At 49.4% G+C, this 14,469-nt stretch overlaps 1 protein-coding gene across 3 annotated transcripts in view; it reads left to right on the top strand.

The window, feature by feature from the left end:
* The window catches only part of ALPK2 (alpha kinase 2), a 159,792-nt gene extending 153,808 nt beyond the window's left edge, over positions 1 to 5,984 (top strand). For all 3 annotated transcript variants that reach the window (XM_022584377.2, XM_022584376.2, XM_022584378.3), the window contains one exon: positions 757 to 5,984. In XM_022584377.2, the coding sequence (XP_022440085.2) occupies positions 757 to 973 (217 nt within the window). In that variant the 3' untranslated portion in view covers positions 974 to 5,984. The remainder of the gene's footprint in view (positions 1 to 756) is intronic.
* The last annotated feature ends 8,485 nt before the right edge of the window (positions 5,985 to 14,469 follow it).

Here is a 14,469-nt window from a genome sequence, read left to right as displayed (position 1 = left end):
GACACTTACCTCCCATGATCGATCGAGAGGTGAAAACACAGCCATTGACGATTTGAATATGAAATGTCCCAACCCAAAGGAACAGCCCGAGACCACTCCAGGCAGGTCAGCAGGGTCCCTCCAGGAGCCTACCAGAGACAAAGGCCCAGATTCTTCTCCTGAGGAGAGGATGCACTGTCACAGGAGAGAGCCCTTCTGTAGGAGGGAGACTCAGAGGGCTGTACCCTGGTCTCTTCTCTCACACCCACTTGCTTTGCTGTCTTAGGCTGGCCGCACAGGCCTCTCAGCCTAAACTCCTTCAATGATAAGTGGAAGGGTCTAAACTCAACTTCTTCCAGCCCCAAAGTTCTAGATTTCTTTATTCAGAACCTCTGGATGGGATGGGATGGCTTTCAGATCACCAAGAGATCTTCTAATTTTTATGGAGATGGTCCAGCACTAGTCACTATGACTAAAAAAAAAAAAAAAAAGCTATAAAATGCTGACATAGCAGAACTGTCAACCCCTAGAACATTTGTCTGATCATAATCTTTGGTCTTTACTTCATGCCAGTTGGTCTTTGCCTTTACTTCAATCCACAGGTTTTGTTTCTTCTATCAGTAGTTATGTCAACCATTTGGTCATTCTTGCCTAAAGTAGGAATAAATATATTTTCACACACCATTAGTTTCCCCGCTGAAACGTTTCTTTGAATGTTGGTGAAGGGTCCTGTTTAAAAAAAAAAAAAAAATTGTTTCCCTCCACCCAAACCCACAGGTACAAAGGATTTAAAGGCAACTGTTCCATGACCTTCATTGATCAGTTTAAAGCGCTACACCAGTGTAACAAGTATTGTAAAATGCTGGGGCTGAAGTCGCTTCAAAACAGCAGCCAGAAACAGAAGAAGCCAAGCATTGGGAAAAGCAGAATTCAGCCAAACTGCACAACCGTGAAGAAGACGGCATCTGGGACCCCAGCAGGAAAGAAAACCTAACATCTCCTGTTAACTAACGGTCACCGGCTGGCAGCACACAGCCTTGTGGGTAGAAATTTGAAAACACCCTGGAGGGAACACATAGCCTGCAGAGAGCTGACAATCCTTATTCCCAGCTGCCTGTATTCCGAGCTGCTTCCAAAGCTGTCACCTGCTGTCTTCACTGAGATGATTTCGGAGCAGGATTTGTGAGCAGGCTTATGGAGAGACTGAATCCATTGTCAGTCTCAAAGAAGTCCATCTTTATCTGTACCGTTAGCCTTTGTACCAACCTCACATTATGCGTCTGTTTGTGTATTTGCACGTGGCTGTCTCGTTACGGACTTGGTCCTGAGCAGGTTCTGTCCACAGCCCCAATCTTCCCTACCGCCATTCCTAACCTCAGAATTTCTGGACATCCAGCTACTATATCAACAGAAAACGTGAATTCCGTCATTGGGTCTATCTGTCGCACTAGAGTCGATTATGCTATTGTAGCTGGAGGGGGGCTTCCGAAACGTCAGGCCACTTCCCATCATTACTCACATATCTGGTTAGAATGTTCTGTTTAATTAAATTCATCTTTAGACAAAAAGTGTAAGATGCATGTATTAGCACAGACACTTTTCTTTAGAATTTGTGCCCTATTTCACATTCCTCCAGGATTAGTAATTTCCTAATACGTCTCCCGGAGCACAGAATATTTGCATCTGTGTTTTCCCCCATTCTTAAAAGCACTACTTCCAGTGTGATCCACTTCCTACTTTGCTCTCTAAATCCAAGCTCCCTAAACCTAGGGCTGCCCCATGTAGGATTACTCTGGAAGATGCGTACAAATCCTGGCTGGGACACACAAGCTCACAGGGTCCTGGTCCCATCCACCCATTCCAAAGGGGTCTCCTTCCTAGCAGTCTGGGTCCTGCCCAGCTGTGGAGCAGAATGGCCACAGCAGTTCACATTGGGCAAGAGGAAACGCTGTAAGGACAGCTCAGCGACTGTTTCACGCACCCCAAACTAAAAGAACATCTCAAGCCCCAACAGTGTGTTGTTGTTATTGTCTAAGTAATAGATTATTTTTTAGAGCAGTTTTACGTGTACCAAAAAATGAGTGGCAAGTACAAAGAGTTCCCATATGGCCCCTTACCGCCATTCCATATGTCCCCCTATTATTCGCATCTTACGTTAGTGTGATACATTTCTTATCACTGAGGAGCCAGTATTGACACATTACGATTCATTAAAGTCCACAGTTTCCATTTCAGTCCACTCTTTGCGCTCACACTCCCTGGGTTTTGGCACACATACAATGACGTGTCCACCATCACAGCATCACCCACGGTCATTTTGCTGCCCTAAAAATCCCCTGTGCTCCACCGATTTCTCCCTCCTTCCCTGCAGACCCAACTCCTGGTAGCCACCGGTTGTTTTACTGCCTCCATAGTTTTGCTTTTTTCCAGAAGGGCACAAAGGAGGAAACCTACAGGATGTAGCCTTTTCAGAAAGCTGCTGTCTTTAAAGATGCTTCCACTACTCCCTGGCCAGGGAGGGTTACTAGGCCTCCTCTGAGGGGCCCTCAAACTGAAAGTGGACACGGACCTCCTGGGATCTTGTGAAAATGCAGGCTCTGATTCGGTGGGTCGGGGGTGGGGCCTGAGACTCTGCATTTCCATCACGCTCCCAGGGGATCTGCGTGCTGGCCTGGGACCACACTTAGGAGGGGTGTCTAGATCACAGGGAGAAAGAGCCTGAAATGTTGAGGGGAGTGACTAGGCCTGGAGTTCAAACAGCAGTCGGCTGGAGGAGGCATCCAGCTGGGAGGGAGCAACTTGGAGACAAAGAAACAGGGCAGCAGCGCTCACGGTACGGGGTGGTCACCGTGTGCAGTCCCTCCGAGGCAGCGGGCTTCCGCAGGAGACTTCTGGCTGCTTCCGCTTGAGAATACTGCTCTCCGCGGGCGTGGGGTTTAGATAAAGAAGAGGACATGATGTGATGTTTGTCTTGAAAAGAGATTTGAAGGAGAAAACTCTTCAGCTACTCACAGCTCATCTTTTCAGAAAATCTGTCATCTCCAGCTTTTCTTCTGAAATGACTCCCCCAGCTACAGATGACAGAATGCTCGTTTTTTCTATGAGGCAGCCTGTAGCCTGCTTTCCCTGCAGAGATCCTGCAGATGTATTTGGCAGTGGAGCTCTAGAAAGTTCCGTAAGAACAAAGCGCAGGACACATTTTGATTGGAATTAGTGTATATACATCAGTGTGGGTGGGACCAAAGACCCTCTCTTTGGTAATAATTTGTAATTATAAAAATATTAACACGGGCTTCTCTGGTTGCACAGTGGTTGGGAGTCCGCCTGCCGATGTGGGAGTCATGGGTTCATGCCCCGGTCCGGGAGGATCCCGCGTGCTGTGGAGCGGCTGGGCCCGTGGGCCGTGGCCGCTGGGCCTGTGCGTCCGGAGCCTGTGCTCCGCGGCAGGGGAGGCCGCAGCAGTGAGAGGCCCGCGTACTGCAAAAAAAAAAAAAAACAAAAAAAAACAAATCAACACAAGTGTTCAAAACAATTATTGAAAGGTACAAAATGAAAAGTCAAAGTCATCCTGTAACCCTCCTCCCCCCACCCACCCCGAGCTGGCTTTGAATTTGGACTTGGAGAGACAGTGGAAAGGAAAGGATTTTCTCCCAGATTTGGCATTTTGCAGGCAGCCTACAGCGTGGCTTGGATGGCGCTGCCGCTGCCTCCTTTTACAGATGCTTAGCTTATTTTTCCAAGTGCCCTTATTGTTTATTATAATCTGATTTCATCTGTTTATAAACATTTGGAGGACCAGGGACAGAAGGGGTGCCCACAGTCGGATTTGTCGCAGCCAGCGCTCCCAGGGATGGCCTTTGTGGGGCTGTCTGGCCATCTGTCCAGCCACCCAAACCTTGACCTTCTGTTCTGAGATGAATGGCAGTTTTCCTCGCACCGTCAACTAACAGGCTGAGTGTGCCGTGAACTCTTACACCAAAGGAGTTTCTCTGGGGTCTCAGAAATGCCCACACCCGTTGCCATTGTTCTAGCTCACTTTGCACCACATCCAGTTCCTATGGTTTTTCCCATCTGCCCCTGGAAGTGTGAGGTGCTAGGAGGTCTATAAACACAACAGACACTCAACCCGGGATGGAGCTGGGACAGCCTGGTGGGTCCAGCTGGAGATTTGGTGCCTGATGCCTGCAGGGTTGTCATATGCATGCAAGCATCTCCGTTGCCTAAAGGGCTCCACAGCGGAGGTCCGTGAAGGGCAGATGACACCTCATTAAAATGGGCTGGTGTTTCCAACAGCAGGTTTATCACTAAAGAGGAAGGCAGAGATGAGGACTTCTTGCCAGTGGCGGCCTGTTCTGGAGAGGTCTGGTTTGGGATCGTGTGAATATTTCACATTATCTTGTTGTATCAGCGCCTCCCCAGCCGTGCTTCTGATAAGCCTCCTAATAGCAAAGGGTTTCAATAGATTCTTATTAAAAAGAGTGCCAAAAGAAGTAATTATTTTCTAATTATATAGTGTTCTCTTTTCTAAATATACATCCTGTTTTGTGTGTGTGTCGGGCATGTGTTCAACTGTTTGCAGATGGGAGGAGCTGGCCTCGGCCCGGTCCTGGCTTGCTTCCTTTGTGTACGCTCTGCTCTGCTGGCCCAGTGTGTATAAATGTGAACAGATGGGCATTTCTCCCCCATTTAGATCTGCAGACGCCACTTGGGCTTCAATAGTTCTAAAAAATCAAAGAGACACAAAACCCTCTTCTGCCTTCCAGCAAAGGGTATGTTTTCCAACTCTCTGCTGTAGCAGCTCTGAAATCCTCTGAGAACTGGCTTGTTCTAGACTGTTCTATAAGAGCTGAGAGGCAAGATGGACCGCCAGGTTCATCTGTGTGGTCATGTGAGCACAGACTTCAACTTGACAGATGCAGTGAACAAATATTTGAACTGCAAATGGTACCACAGGATCAAGAATTTTTAAAATTCTATTTTTTATGAGAGGCCCACATGGACCAAGGTAGAAATCATCTCAGAGGCTTTTTTCAAACATTACATGTCTTCATCAGATACTAAGAAAAACCAGTCTGTCAGCTTCTCAGGGACGCAAACTTTCATTTTAGCACCAGAAGCAATTCTGATGGGATGTCTCACCTCCATCTTCCTCTCCAGCCCATCCCTTCCTCTTTCTCCGTCTACCTCTACATGAATGGTAAGATAGTGGTTGGTTCCCAGAGTTACGTTGTCCACAATACTTTCTTTGGTGTCTGTATTAGTTTCCTGGAGCCGCTGTGACAAAGTACCACAAATTGTGTGGCTTAAACAACAGAAATGGATTGTCTTATGCTTCTGGAGGCTGGAAGTCCCAGCTCGAGGTGTTGGCAGGGCCATGCTCCCTCTCATGGTGATAGAGGAAGCTCTGTTGCAGCCCCTTTCTTAGCTTCTGGTAGTTCCTTGACCTGTGGCAGCATGAGTCCAATCTTCACGTGGAGTTCTCCCCAGATGCGTGTCTGGGTCCACATTTTCCCTTCTTATTATAAGGACACCAGTCATACTGGATCAGGACCCTTCCTAATGACCTTTGTTTTGACTTGATTACCTCTGTAAAGGCCCTATCTCCAACACAGGTCACATTCTGAGGTCCTTGGGGGTTAGGACTTCACCGTATGAGTTTTTGCAGGGACAATTCAACCCAAATTGTGTCCTTGTCTTTCACACAGGAGAAATGGGACTGTTGCCCCCTTGAGTTGTGCAGCGGGTCGGCTGTGAAAGTGAGGAGTGTCACAGCCAAGCATATTTATACACTGACAATCCCCAAATTATCTCTCTGAACTCCAGACCCATCTATGTAATAGCCTCGTCAACATCTCCATCTGCGTCACATCCATTGAGCTCTTATCTCTTACGAGAATCTGATTGCTACAAACCTATTCCAATACCACTTGTTAATAAAGGAGTTGGGAGTGACCTCATCTCCCTGAACCCAACTCCCTCATCTGATAAACTGTCACTGAATCAAACTTGCGTTCTTTCGCCCTCCTGTGGTAAAGCCAATCTACCGACACTGGGCTGTGATAAAGGAAAGTGCAGTGTTTATTGCAGTTGCCAAGCAAGGAGTACGAGCAGTTGATGCTCAAAAGACCTGAACTCCCTGGTGGATTTCAGGGAAAGGTTTTTAAAGACAGATTGAGGGAGAGTCGTGGGGTGCATGCTCAGCTCGTGGACATTTTTCTGATTGGTTGGTGGTGAGGCAATCGAGAGTCAACATCATTAACTTCCTGGTTCCAGCCACTCTGGGTCTATGTGCTTGAGGTCAGCATGCAGTTAATTTCCTCCACCTGGTGGGGATTTCAGTATCTGCAAAACAGCTCAAGGATATGGCTCAGAAAATTATGGCCCCTCAAGAGGAACTAAAATTCCTTGTTTTATGGCTAATCTCCTATTTTGTCTTGCTTCACTGTTTTCCTTGGTTTCTGCACTTTTCCCTTCTCCGCCTAATTTGCTCTTTGGAACTCAGGGAGGGCTTAGGAGGCTAAGGCTTTTCTACAAACAAGAGGCAGAGAATACAGCAGGGTCCAGCTTGGTTACGAAATGAGTAATGATACCTAACTTGCAAAGATATGAGAATTAACTTACATATAAAAATAACTGACCAAGGGTGGCTTTCAGTAGATATGAATCATTACAACTTCCAAGCTTTTATATACTTCTTAGCTTGGAGAAGTTATTTATCTATAAATATCTATATCTCACTCATAATAGAGGAATGCGTTTCACGAATCATTCTACTATTCACGAGGGCAAAAGTCGTACAATAAAACATCACCTAAAGATGACCTACAACCGTAAATAAACTGTATTTTTCCTTATCATTGATATTCAGAAAAGAGGAAAATGAGGAGAAATCATGCCATACAGTAGATTGATGTAATGCATTTTTTTCAGGCTTCAGTTTTCAAGTCATTTTACAATGTTTGATTGGTCCCAGGCTATACAGTCCCTCTATTAAGGGGGCTGAGCAAATCAAAGTTTTAATAATTTTGCTGCACGTCTCTTAAAAACCCTCACTTTCAAGCATCAAGGAGCATTTGCTGCCTAAAGACGGTCCAGGAATTGCGGAAGAGCCCAGCTGCATTACCTTCCTGCTGTTTTTAGATAAGCACAGCTTTGATCAGTAGCCCTTCCAACCACCAGTTCCTCTTTCATCTTCCTTCTTTCTGGAAGAAGTGAATTTTGAGCAGGGCATAAAAAGAAGTGATGGATGGACAGAGAGAAGAAAGGAAGGTAGCCCCATGGGGGAGAATCTCAAGGGCCAGGGTTCAGAAGCAAGCAGAAAAGGAGCACCCCTGGGCGACAATAAGCGAATGTGCCTGAAAACACGGGAGGTTTCCTTTGAATAGGGAGAAAGGAGGAGCAGGCTGGGGGCATGATGGAGGCAGGGGCTTTGCTGACTGGTCAGAGACCGGCTTGTTTTTATGGATTTATAAGGTGCTGAAGGCTTAGCACAGACACAGCTTGAGCAGCTAGAATACGGAGAGTACAGTGCTTGCCCAGGAAGGAGTCGGGGGGAGGAGCAGAGAGGAGGGCGCCTTGCCATTGGAGGCATCTCTGTGCCAACAAGCAGGGGAGGGCACCGGGAAACCGGAAAGACATCGCTTCTAAAGGGCTCAGAAGCAAGTCACAGGCAGCCTGGAGGGACCCAGAGAGGGAGGGGGGACGCAAGGGCGAGGCAGAAACCAAACTAGGTTGTTCCGTTCTAGCATCCGGAAACTTCCTTCCCGAGGCAGCTCTTCCCAGGGCTCTACAGGGCAGGGACCAACCCTGCATACAGGTCATCTCCACCCGGAAGGAGAGCAGGCAGGGTAGCAATTGGCCGAGGTGGGAAAATCCTGGCAGATGAAATTCAACAGAGGCAGCCCCTGTTTGCAGGTAGTCCAGCTGTTTCTCAGAATCAACAGACCACAGAAAAGTTCGCCCTCGATTATTGATTCACTTGGCACTGCTGCAGCTTCCCAGGAGGGTGTCCTGTTTTGCCTTTATGTCTGTATTTACACATCTTGCTAACAGTGCCTTGTGATACAGTCTTGAAGATCGATAGGGTCTTTGCTATTGTTTACAGGTCTGTGTTACAGGAAACCAATAAATCAAACCCCTCACTGCAGCAGAAGGAGGGTTTAAATTAGATGTGGTCCTACGGCCATGAGTCATCTTCCTCCAGCCTCCCTCCCAATGATGAGCTTGAGATAAGGAAGAAAAACCACCTCTGCCCCAGAGGATGTAGTGAACCAAATGGGATGGTACTCTGCTTTCCTGTGCTCTGCCCTCACCATTTCGCCTCTAGAGTTCCAATCCCCTGGACAGTCATTTTAAGCACTAAAGCCCTCGCTTATCTGAGCCCTAGCAACCTCCAGGAAGAATATCAAAGCAAAGAAGGGATGTGCAGAAGAGGCCCCCAGACCATCTTGGATGCCCCCTGCCCCCATTTTGCTGGGGTCCCGCTGTCACTACCCTCAAGCTGGCTTTCAGTGCCTCCGGCCTCAGTGCCTCGGGCATGTTTACTGTCTTTGAGACAGAGACACCTCACTGGGTGGGTCTCTCCACTAGTCAACACTGAACTTTTCAGGGTGCTTACAAGATGTTTCACCAAATAACTTTAGTCTGTTCTATTTTTATCCTTTTATCTGTATTGCATAACAGCTTAAAAGAATCGCCACAGTTCGTATAACTACATGCATATATTTACAGCATTTACGGATACACAGTAAATACTCTAGGGTCCCCCCCACCCCGCACCCCCACCCCCCCACCCCCCCCACCCCCACCCCCCCACCCACCCCCCCACTCCCCCCACCCCCACCCCCCACCCCCCCACCCACCCCCCCACTCCCCCCACCCCCACCCCCCACCCCCCCACCCACCCCCCCCACTCCCCCCACCCCCACCCCCCACCCCCCCACCCACCCCCCCACTCCCCCACCCACCCCCCCACTCCCCCCACCCCCACCCCCCCACCCCCTCCCCCCACCCCCACCCCCCCACCCCCCACTCCCCCCACCCCCACCCCCCACCCCCCCCACTCCCCCCCCACCCCCCACACCCCCCACACCCCCACACCCCCCACACCCCCCACACCCCCCCCACCCCCCCCCACCCCCCCACTCCCCCCACCCCCACCCCCCCACCCCCCCCACTCCCCCCCACCCCCCCACTCCCCCCCACCCCCCCACCCCCCCCACTCCCCCCCACCCCCCCACCCCCCCCACCCCCCCACCCCCCCCACTCCCCCCCACCCCCCCACCCCCCCCACTCCCCCCCACCCCCCCCCCCCCACCCCCCCACCCCCCCCACTCCCCCCCCACCCCCCCCACCCCCCCCACTCCCCCCCCACCCCCCCCACCCCCCCCACCCCCCCCACCCCCCCACCCCCCCCACTCCCCCCCCACCCCCCCCACTCCCCCCCCACCCCCCCCACCCCCCCCACCCCCCCCACCCCCCCCACCCCCCCCACCCCCCCCCACCCGCCGCAAGCTCCTCTTAGAAACGACCGCGCCTGGGTGCTCTCGGAGTACCTCCCCATCAGGAGCCCGAGTCTCGGCCTCCGCAGCTGCGTGGCCTCCGCTCAGTTACTCTGGGAAATGGGCAGGGAACCTTGGCAGGACATGAATCTCGCAGCACAGATATTTGACAGAGTATGTTCGTGAACAAGCGCCTTGAAGCCATTCTGCCAGAGCCTGGCCAACAGCTCTCCTCACGAGAGTTTCTCTGGTCCACGACGCGGTGTGCGTGGCTCAGCGCAGAACTCTTCACTGCCTGGAGGAAAATGGCCTCCGTGGAGCAGCCACTACGGGGGGCCCAAGAGCCTCGGCGGAGCCGGCTGGTTCTTCACACGGTTTCAGAACGTGGCAGAAGGCAGATCCTTCCGGAGATGCAAAGAGAACATCCCAGTGGAACCAGCTGAGGACTAAGAACACAGGCATCGATCACAAGATATCGGAGAGCAGAGGTGCCCCCACAGGAGAGCCTGAAACAGACTAGAGAGCTTGGCGTATATTTAGGCAGATGGACTGTTGTTGCTTAAAATCAGAGCCCCTCAGCCTCCGGGGGGTCGAGGACCCTCGCGAGGGTCGGATGACAGTTTTGAACCCTCATTCTAGAAAAGTGCATCTATGCGTAAAATGTCATTGTCAGTTTCAGGAGGTTGAAGGATCACCCTGATTCCATCCCTGGACCTGGGATTTAATGCATCCATCCTTAGGGCAAGAGAAATGGCAACATCTCGGGCTGGCATCTGGCATGAGATATCCATAGAGCAGGTGTTCAGCTGATTAAAGACAAGGTGTTTGTCAGGAAAAGAGGCCAGTGGATGACAGAGACAGGCAGCCACATAATTGTAACAGGACGATATTGGCCAAAATGAAATATTGATTAGCAATTATATGGTCCAATAAATGGGGACATGTCCCTGGAGACATACATGCAATTCTTGGCTTTACCAATCATTCATGGATCCAACAAATATTTATCACAAACCCACCATGTGTGAGCTAGGGATATAACAGGGTCCCTGTCCTCATGTGCCTGACACAGTGTGGACGCGGTGTGAACACAGAAAATAAACAAGTGATGTCAGGTGAAGAGTGCTACAATGAGGGGGAAGGTTTCACTGAAAGGACAACTTTGAATAGATACAAGAATAACCTGAAGGAGTGAGGTATGCATATGTCTAGGAGAAAGTTTCTGGATAGAGGGAATAGCAAGTGCAAAGGTCCTGGGGCAGGAGCACACTTGGCATGTTTGAGGATCAGCACGCTGACGGGCGTGGCAAGGATGAGCAAGGGGAGGGGCAGTAGGAGATGAGGTCTGTCTGAGAGGGAGGTATGGGATCCTTGGGTTTTGTTCCCAGTGTAATGAGAAACCACTGAAGGATCTTGAACAGGGAAGTAACATGATCTAATTTAGCTTTTCTAAAATGAATGGCTCCCAGTGCAGAAAGTGAATAGGCATGGTCAACACTCTCATGGGAGTAACAATCAGTCATATTCTCCTGTTTTATCAGGTAAATTATCCACTCTTCCTTGATCTTGAGGTGGAGTCAGCAAACTTTTTCTGTAAATGGCCAGATAGTAAATATTTTAGGCTTTGTGGACCGTATGGCCTCTGTCATAACTACTCCACTCTGCCTCTGGAGCTTGAAAGCAGCCTTGGACAGTATGTACCTGAATGAAACTGGCTGTGTTCCAGGTGACCAGCCATCCCAACTTGCCTGGGACATAGGGGTTTTCCAGGATCTAAGAGTTTCAGTGCTCAGCTGAGATAGTGTGGGCAAATGGGGATGGTTGATGAATTCCAAGAAAACTTTGTTTATGGACACTGAAATTTGAATTTCATATATATCTCACATGTCATGAAATAATCTTCTTTTGATTTTCCCCCCAATAATTTAAAAATACAAAAACCAAGCTTAGTTCACACAAAAACAGGTGGCAGTCTGGATTTGACCCACAGGTTGTAAGTTGTCAACCCCTGGTCTTGAGGACCCATCAGTGAAACTCATGGCTACTCACGCTTTCCCTCCTCCTATGTTTCCCTTCCATCCTGATGCCAGCCCCTGCCCACCTCTCTAGCCTCATCCCCTGCAGGTCACCATGTTCCTGCCCTACTAGCTGGGTCTGGGTTCTGTGGCTGTTCCAGACTCCACCCACTTGAAGACTTGACACATGCTGTCCCTTTATCCTGAGAATTCTTCCCCTGCCTTTTCACCTGGAGAATGCATAGCTCCTACTCAGAGTGAAGGTTACATATGGCTCTCTGCGTTAGACTTTCTCATACACACGCCCTTTGTTTTTTCTGCCCCAAAGGTTGACCAGCAGCCTATGTCCTGGCTTGGAGTGAAAGCTGCCCCAATGGTAATATAACCAGTTCTCTGGCTCAGGGATTCAAACCGGAGACACAGGGAGGGAGAAGTCACTTGATAGCACATGAGGAAACTGCAAAGACACCCCAAGGAGGCAGGCGAGCGGAGGCCATGAAGTAGCAGGGCCATGAGAGCCCAGTGTTCATAGAGCATGAGTCAGCAGTAGTTCCAGGTGAGCAGGGGCTGTAGGCAAGGATGGAGGCAGATAAGGCAGCAGGAAGAGCAGAAAGATGGAGCAAATGAATCACCATCACGGTTGAGACTTGATTTATTTCTACAGTCTGGGGAGCGACCAGACATCCCAGACTCTGGCGTACTCATGAATCCTGACTGTCCACTTTCCACAAGGCCTTGCCTTATGACTGTTCGGGGGGCTCCCGTGTGATTCCCATCTCCTTCCTGCCATGAGGCCCCTTCCAAAAAAACCTTCCCCAGCTCAGTGCCTTGCACAAAGTAGGTACTTGAGAAATATGCAAGGATTTGTAAGATGTGAAATTTGTAAGAATGAGTCACTTGAGATGATCTAAGAAAAAACTGCTTCTTGCAATCAAAATTTCCTAACGCACCACCTACATTTTGGGGTTGTGATGTGTAGCCACTTTCTTGGGGATGAATACAGGGCCCTTTCCATGCCTTATGCAGCCCAGCACATCACTCACTGTAATTGCTGAGCAAAGGATCCCATCTGAGAGCCTGAGCTCATGCAGAGACATAGGAGGGACCAGAAAAGTCTCAGGCACGGGTTGTTAGGGTGCAGGGAGAGGGACCGTAAATACAGTAGCCACACATCCAAAGGGTGGACGAGAAGGTCTCACTTCTTTGTATCCAGCCACTATTGAGAGCCACGTGGGAAACCAGACAGGACGTGCTGCCCGGAAGACGGGCAGCCTTAAGAAATGAGAAGGACTTTAATTAGTTCTTGACTGGGCTAAATGTGCCAGAAAAGTGAAAAGGAAGAGACTTTCTCCAGGTGGAGCAAGATTGGTTCTTGTCTGGCGTATTTAATGGGTCAACAGACACTCAACAGAACAAGTTATTCCACTCCTCTCCCCCTCCCCCTCAGGCCTTTGAAAACTTACTTTATCAAAATTAAAGCTAGATTCTGCTGTCAGGGGAAGCTCTTAATGAATGAATTTGGAATACTCAGATAATGCATTTGAAATCCTTTCAAACCACTGCAGTTGTGATATGCAGGGGCACATCCTACCTCTAGGGGGCAGTATCCCAAGAAGAGAGGGGCCCCGGGCTGAGAGCCCTGGGAACAGGCGGATGCTCACTTGAGCGCTTTAGTTGAGATCATAGCACTGGCTTTTCCCTGGTTCCAGAAAGAAGGAAAAAGTCCCAGTTGAATAAGATGTAAAAGGCATTTTACCTGGCTTTTTGGAGAAATTAAAATTCTTCACATACACGTGCACTACACACACACTCACACAAGCACACATGCGCACTCAACACAGCCCGCCTCTCCCCCAGTCACCGCCAAATAGCACGATGTGCTTCTTTTGCTTGAAAGGTGATCTTTTCTCTGTAGCTGTGTGGCTGTATTTTTTTTATACATTTATTTTTCAAATAAACTCAAACTTCTAAATTATCTCGGAACGATTAAAGACAATCGGCTGCAGTTTTGAGAGGGGAACTCCCCACCAGGTACATTCCAGGATCGTAGTTCCATTGCTCTCTGGAGGGAATTGCTGGGGAATGCTTTGGAAACTTGAAGGTAACTCAACCTCTATCGAGGTGAAAACATCTACTCTTCACTTGCCAAGGTCACGACTGAATTTCTCTTTAATTGGGTGGCTGCCTGAAGGCCCAGCGTGCTGTCTCTTATTCTTATTCATGCCTTTCTGTCACACACAGATGGCGTTTCTTCCTTGCCGCCCCCGTGTTATCCGGTATCTACTTCAAAGAATCTGTAGCTCAGCTCTTCTCTTATTCATTTGCCTGCATCCTCACTAGACCGCATATTCTGTACACTACGCTCTGGGGAGAATATCTTATTTTTGAATTCTCAGTGAGTAGCTTAACACCTGACACATAGTAGGAACACATGGTTGAATGTCGGTTGAATGAATGTCTTCCTCATCTTGGTGTATCCTATGCACAGTGTTTAAATATTCTCAGTACGTGATAAATTTGCATCACGTAAACCGTTTTTGTGGAACACATATGGTGGCCTGCTTTCTAAATCAGGTTATCTTATGACCAGACCCTTTGGAATGAATCTTCATTAGCCAACTACATTTTGGTGACCTTCTATGTGGCTTGAAACCCTTCCTTTTCCTTCGGAAAGCTTGGAAGGAAGCTTGAATATTAAAGAAAGTAGATGTCCCCACAGGCCCTGGGGACTCCTTCTACCTCCCCACAGGCCCTGGGGGCTCCTGCCATGGCTTCGCACCCAACGGCTTCCTTGAGCCTGTCCCAAGGGAGGGGAAACAGAGGGGCAGTAAGGCATCCAACTGGTGGCTCTGGGGTTGGCTTTTCATGATAGGGAAACAGGCAGGAAGGGAGGAAATGGCCTAATGACGGGGTGCTGTGACGTGAACCCATCCTGCACTGTGAAAGAACCAGTTCACAGCTTCCCTAGCGCCTGT

The sequence above is a fragment of the Delphinapterus leucas genome, chromosome 14, assembly GCF_059928025.1.
Source record: "Delphinapterus leucas isolate spDelLeu-1000000601 "Yukka" chromosome 14, BTC_Dleu_Yukka2, whole genome shotgun sequence".
Lineage (NCBI taxonomy): Eukaryota > Metazoa > Chordata > Mammalia > Artiodactyla > Monodontidae > Delphinapterus > Delphinapterus leucas.
Note: the sequence above shows the minus strand (reverse complement) of the source record. Positions and strands in the feature narration are given on the sequence as shown.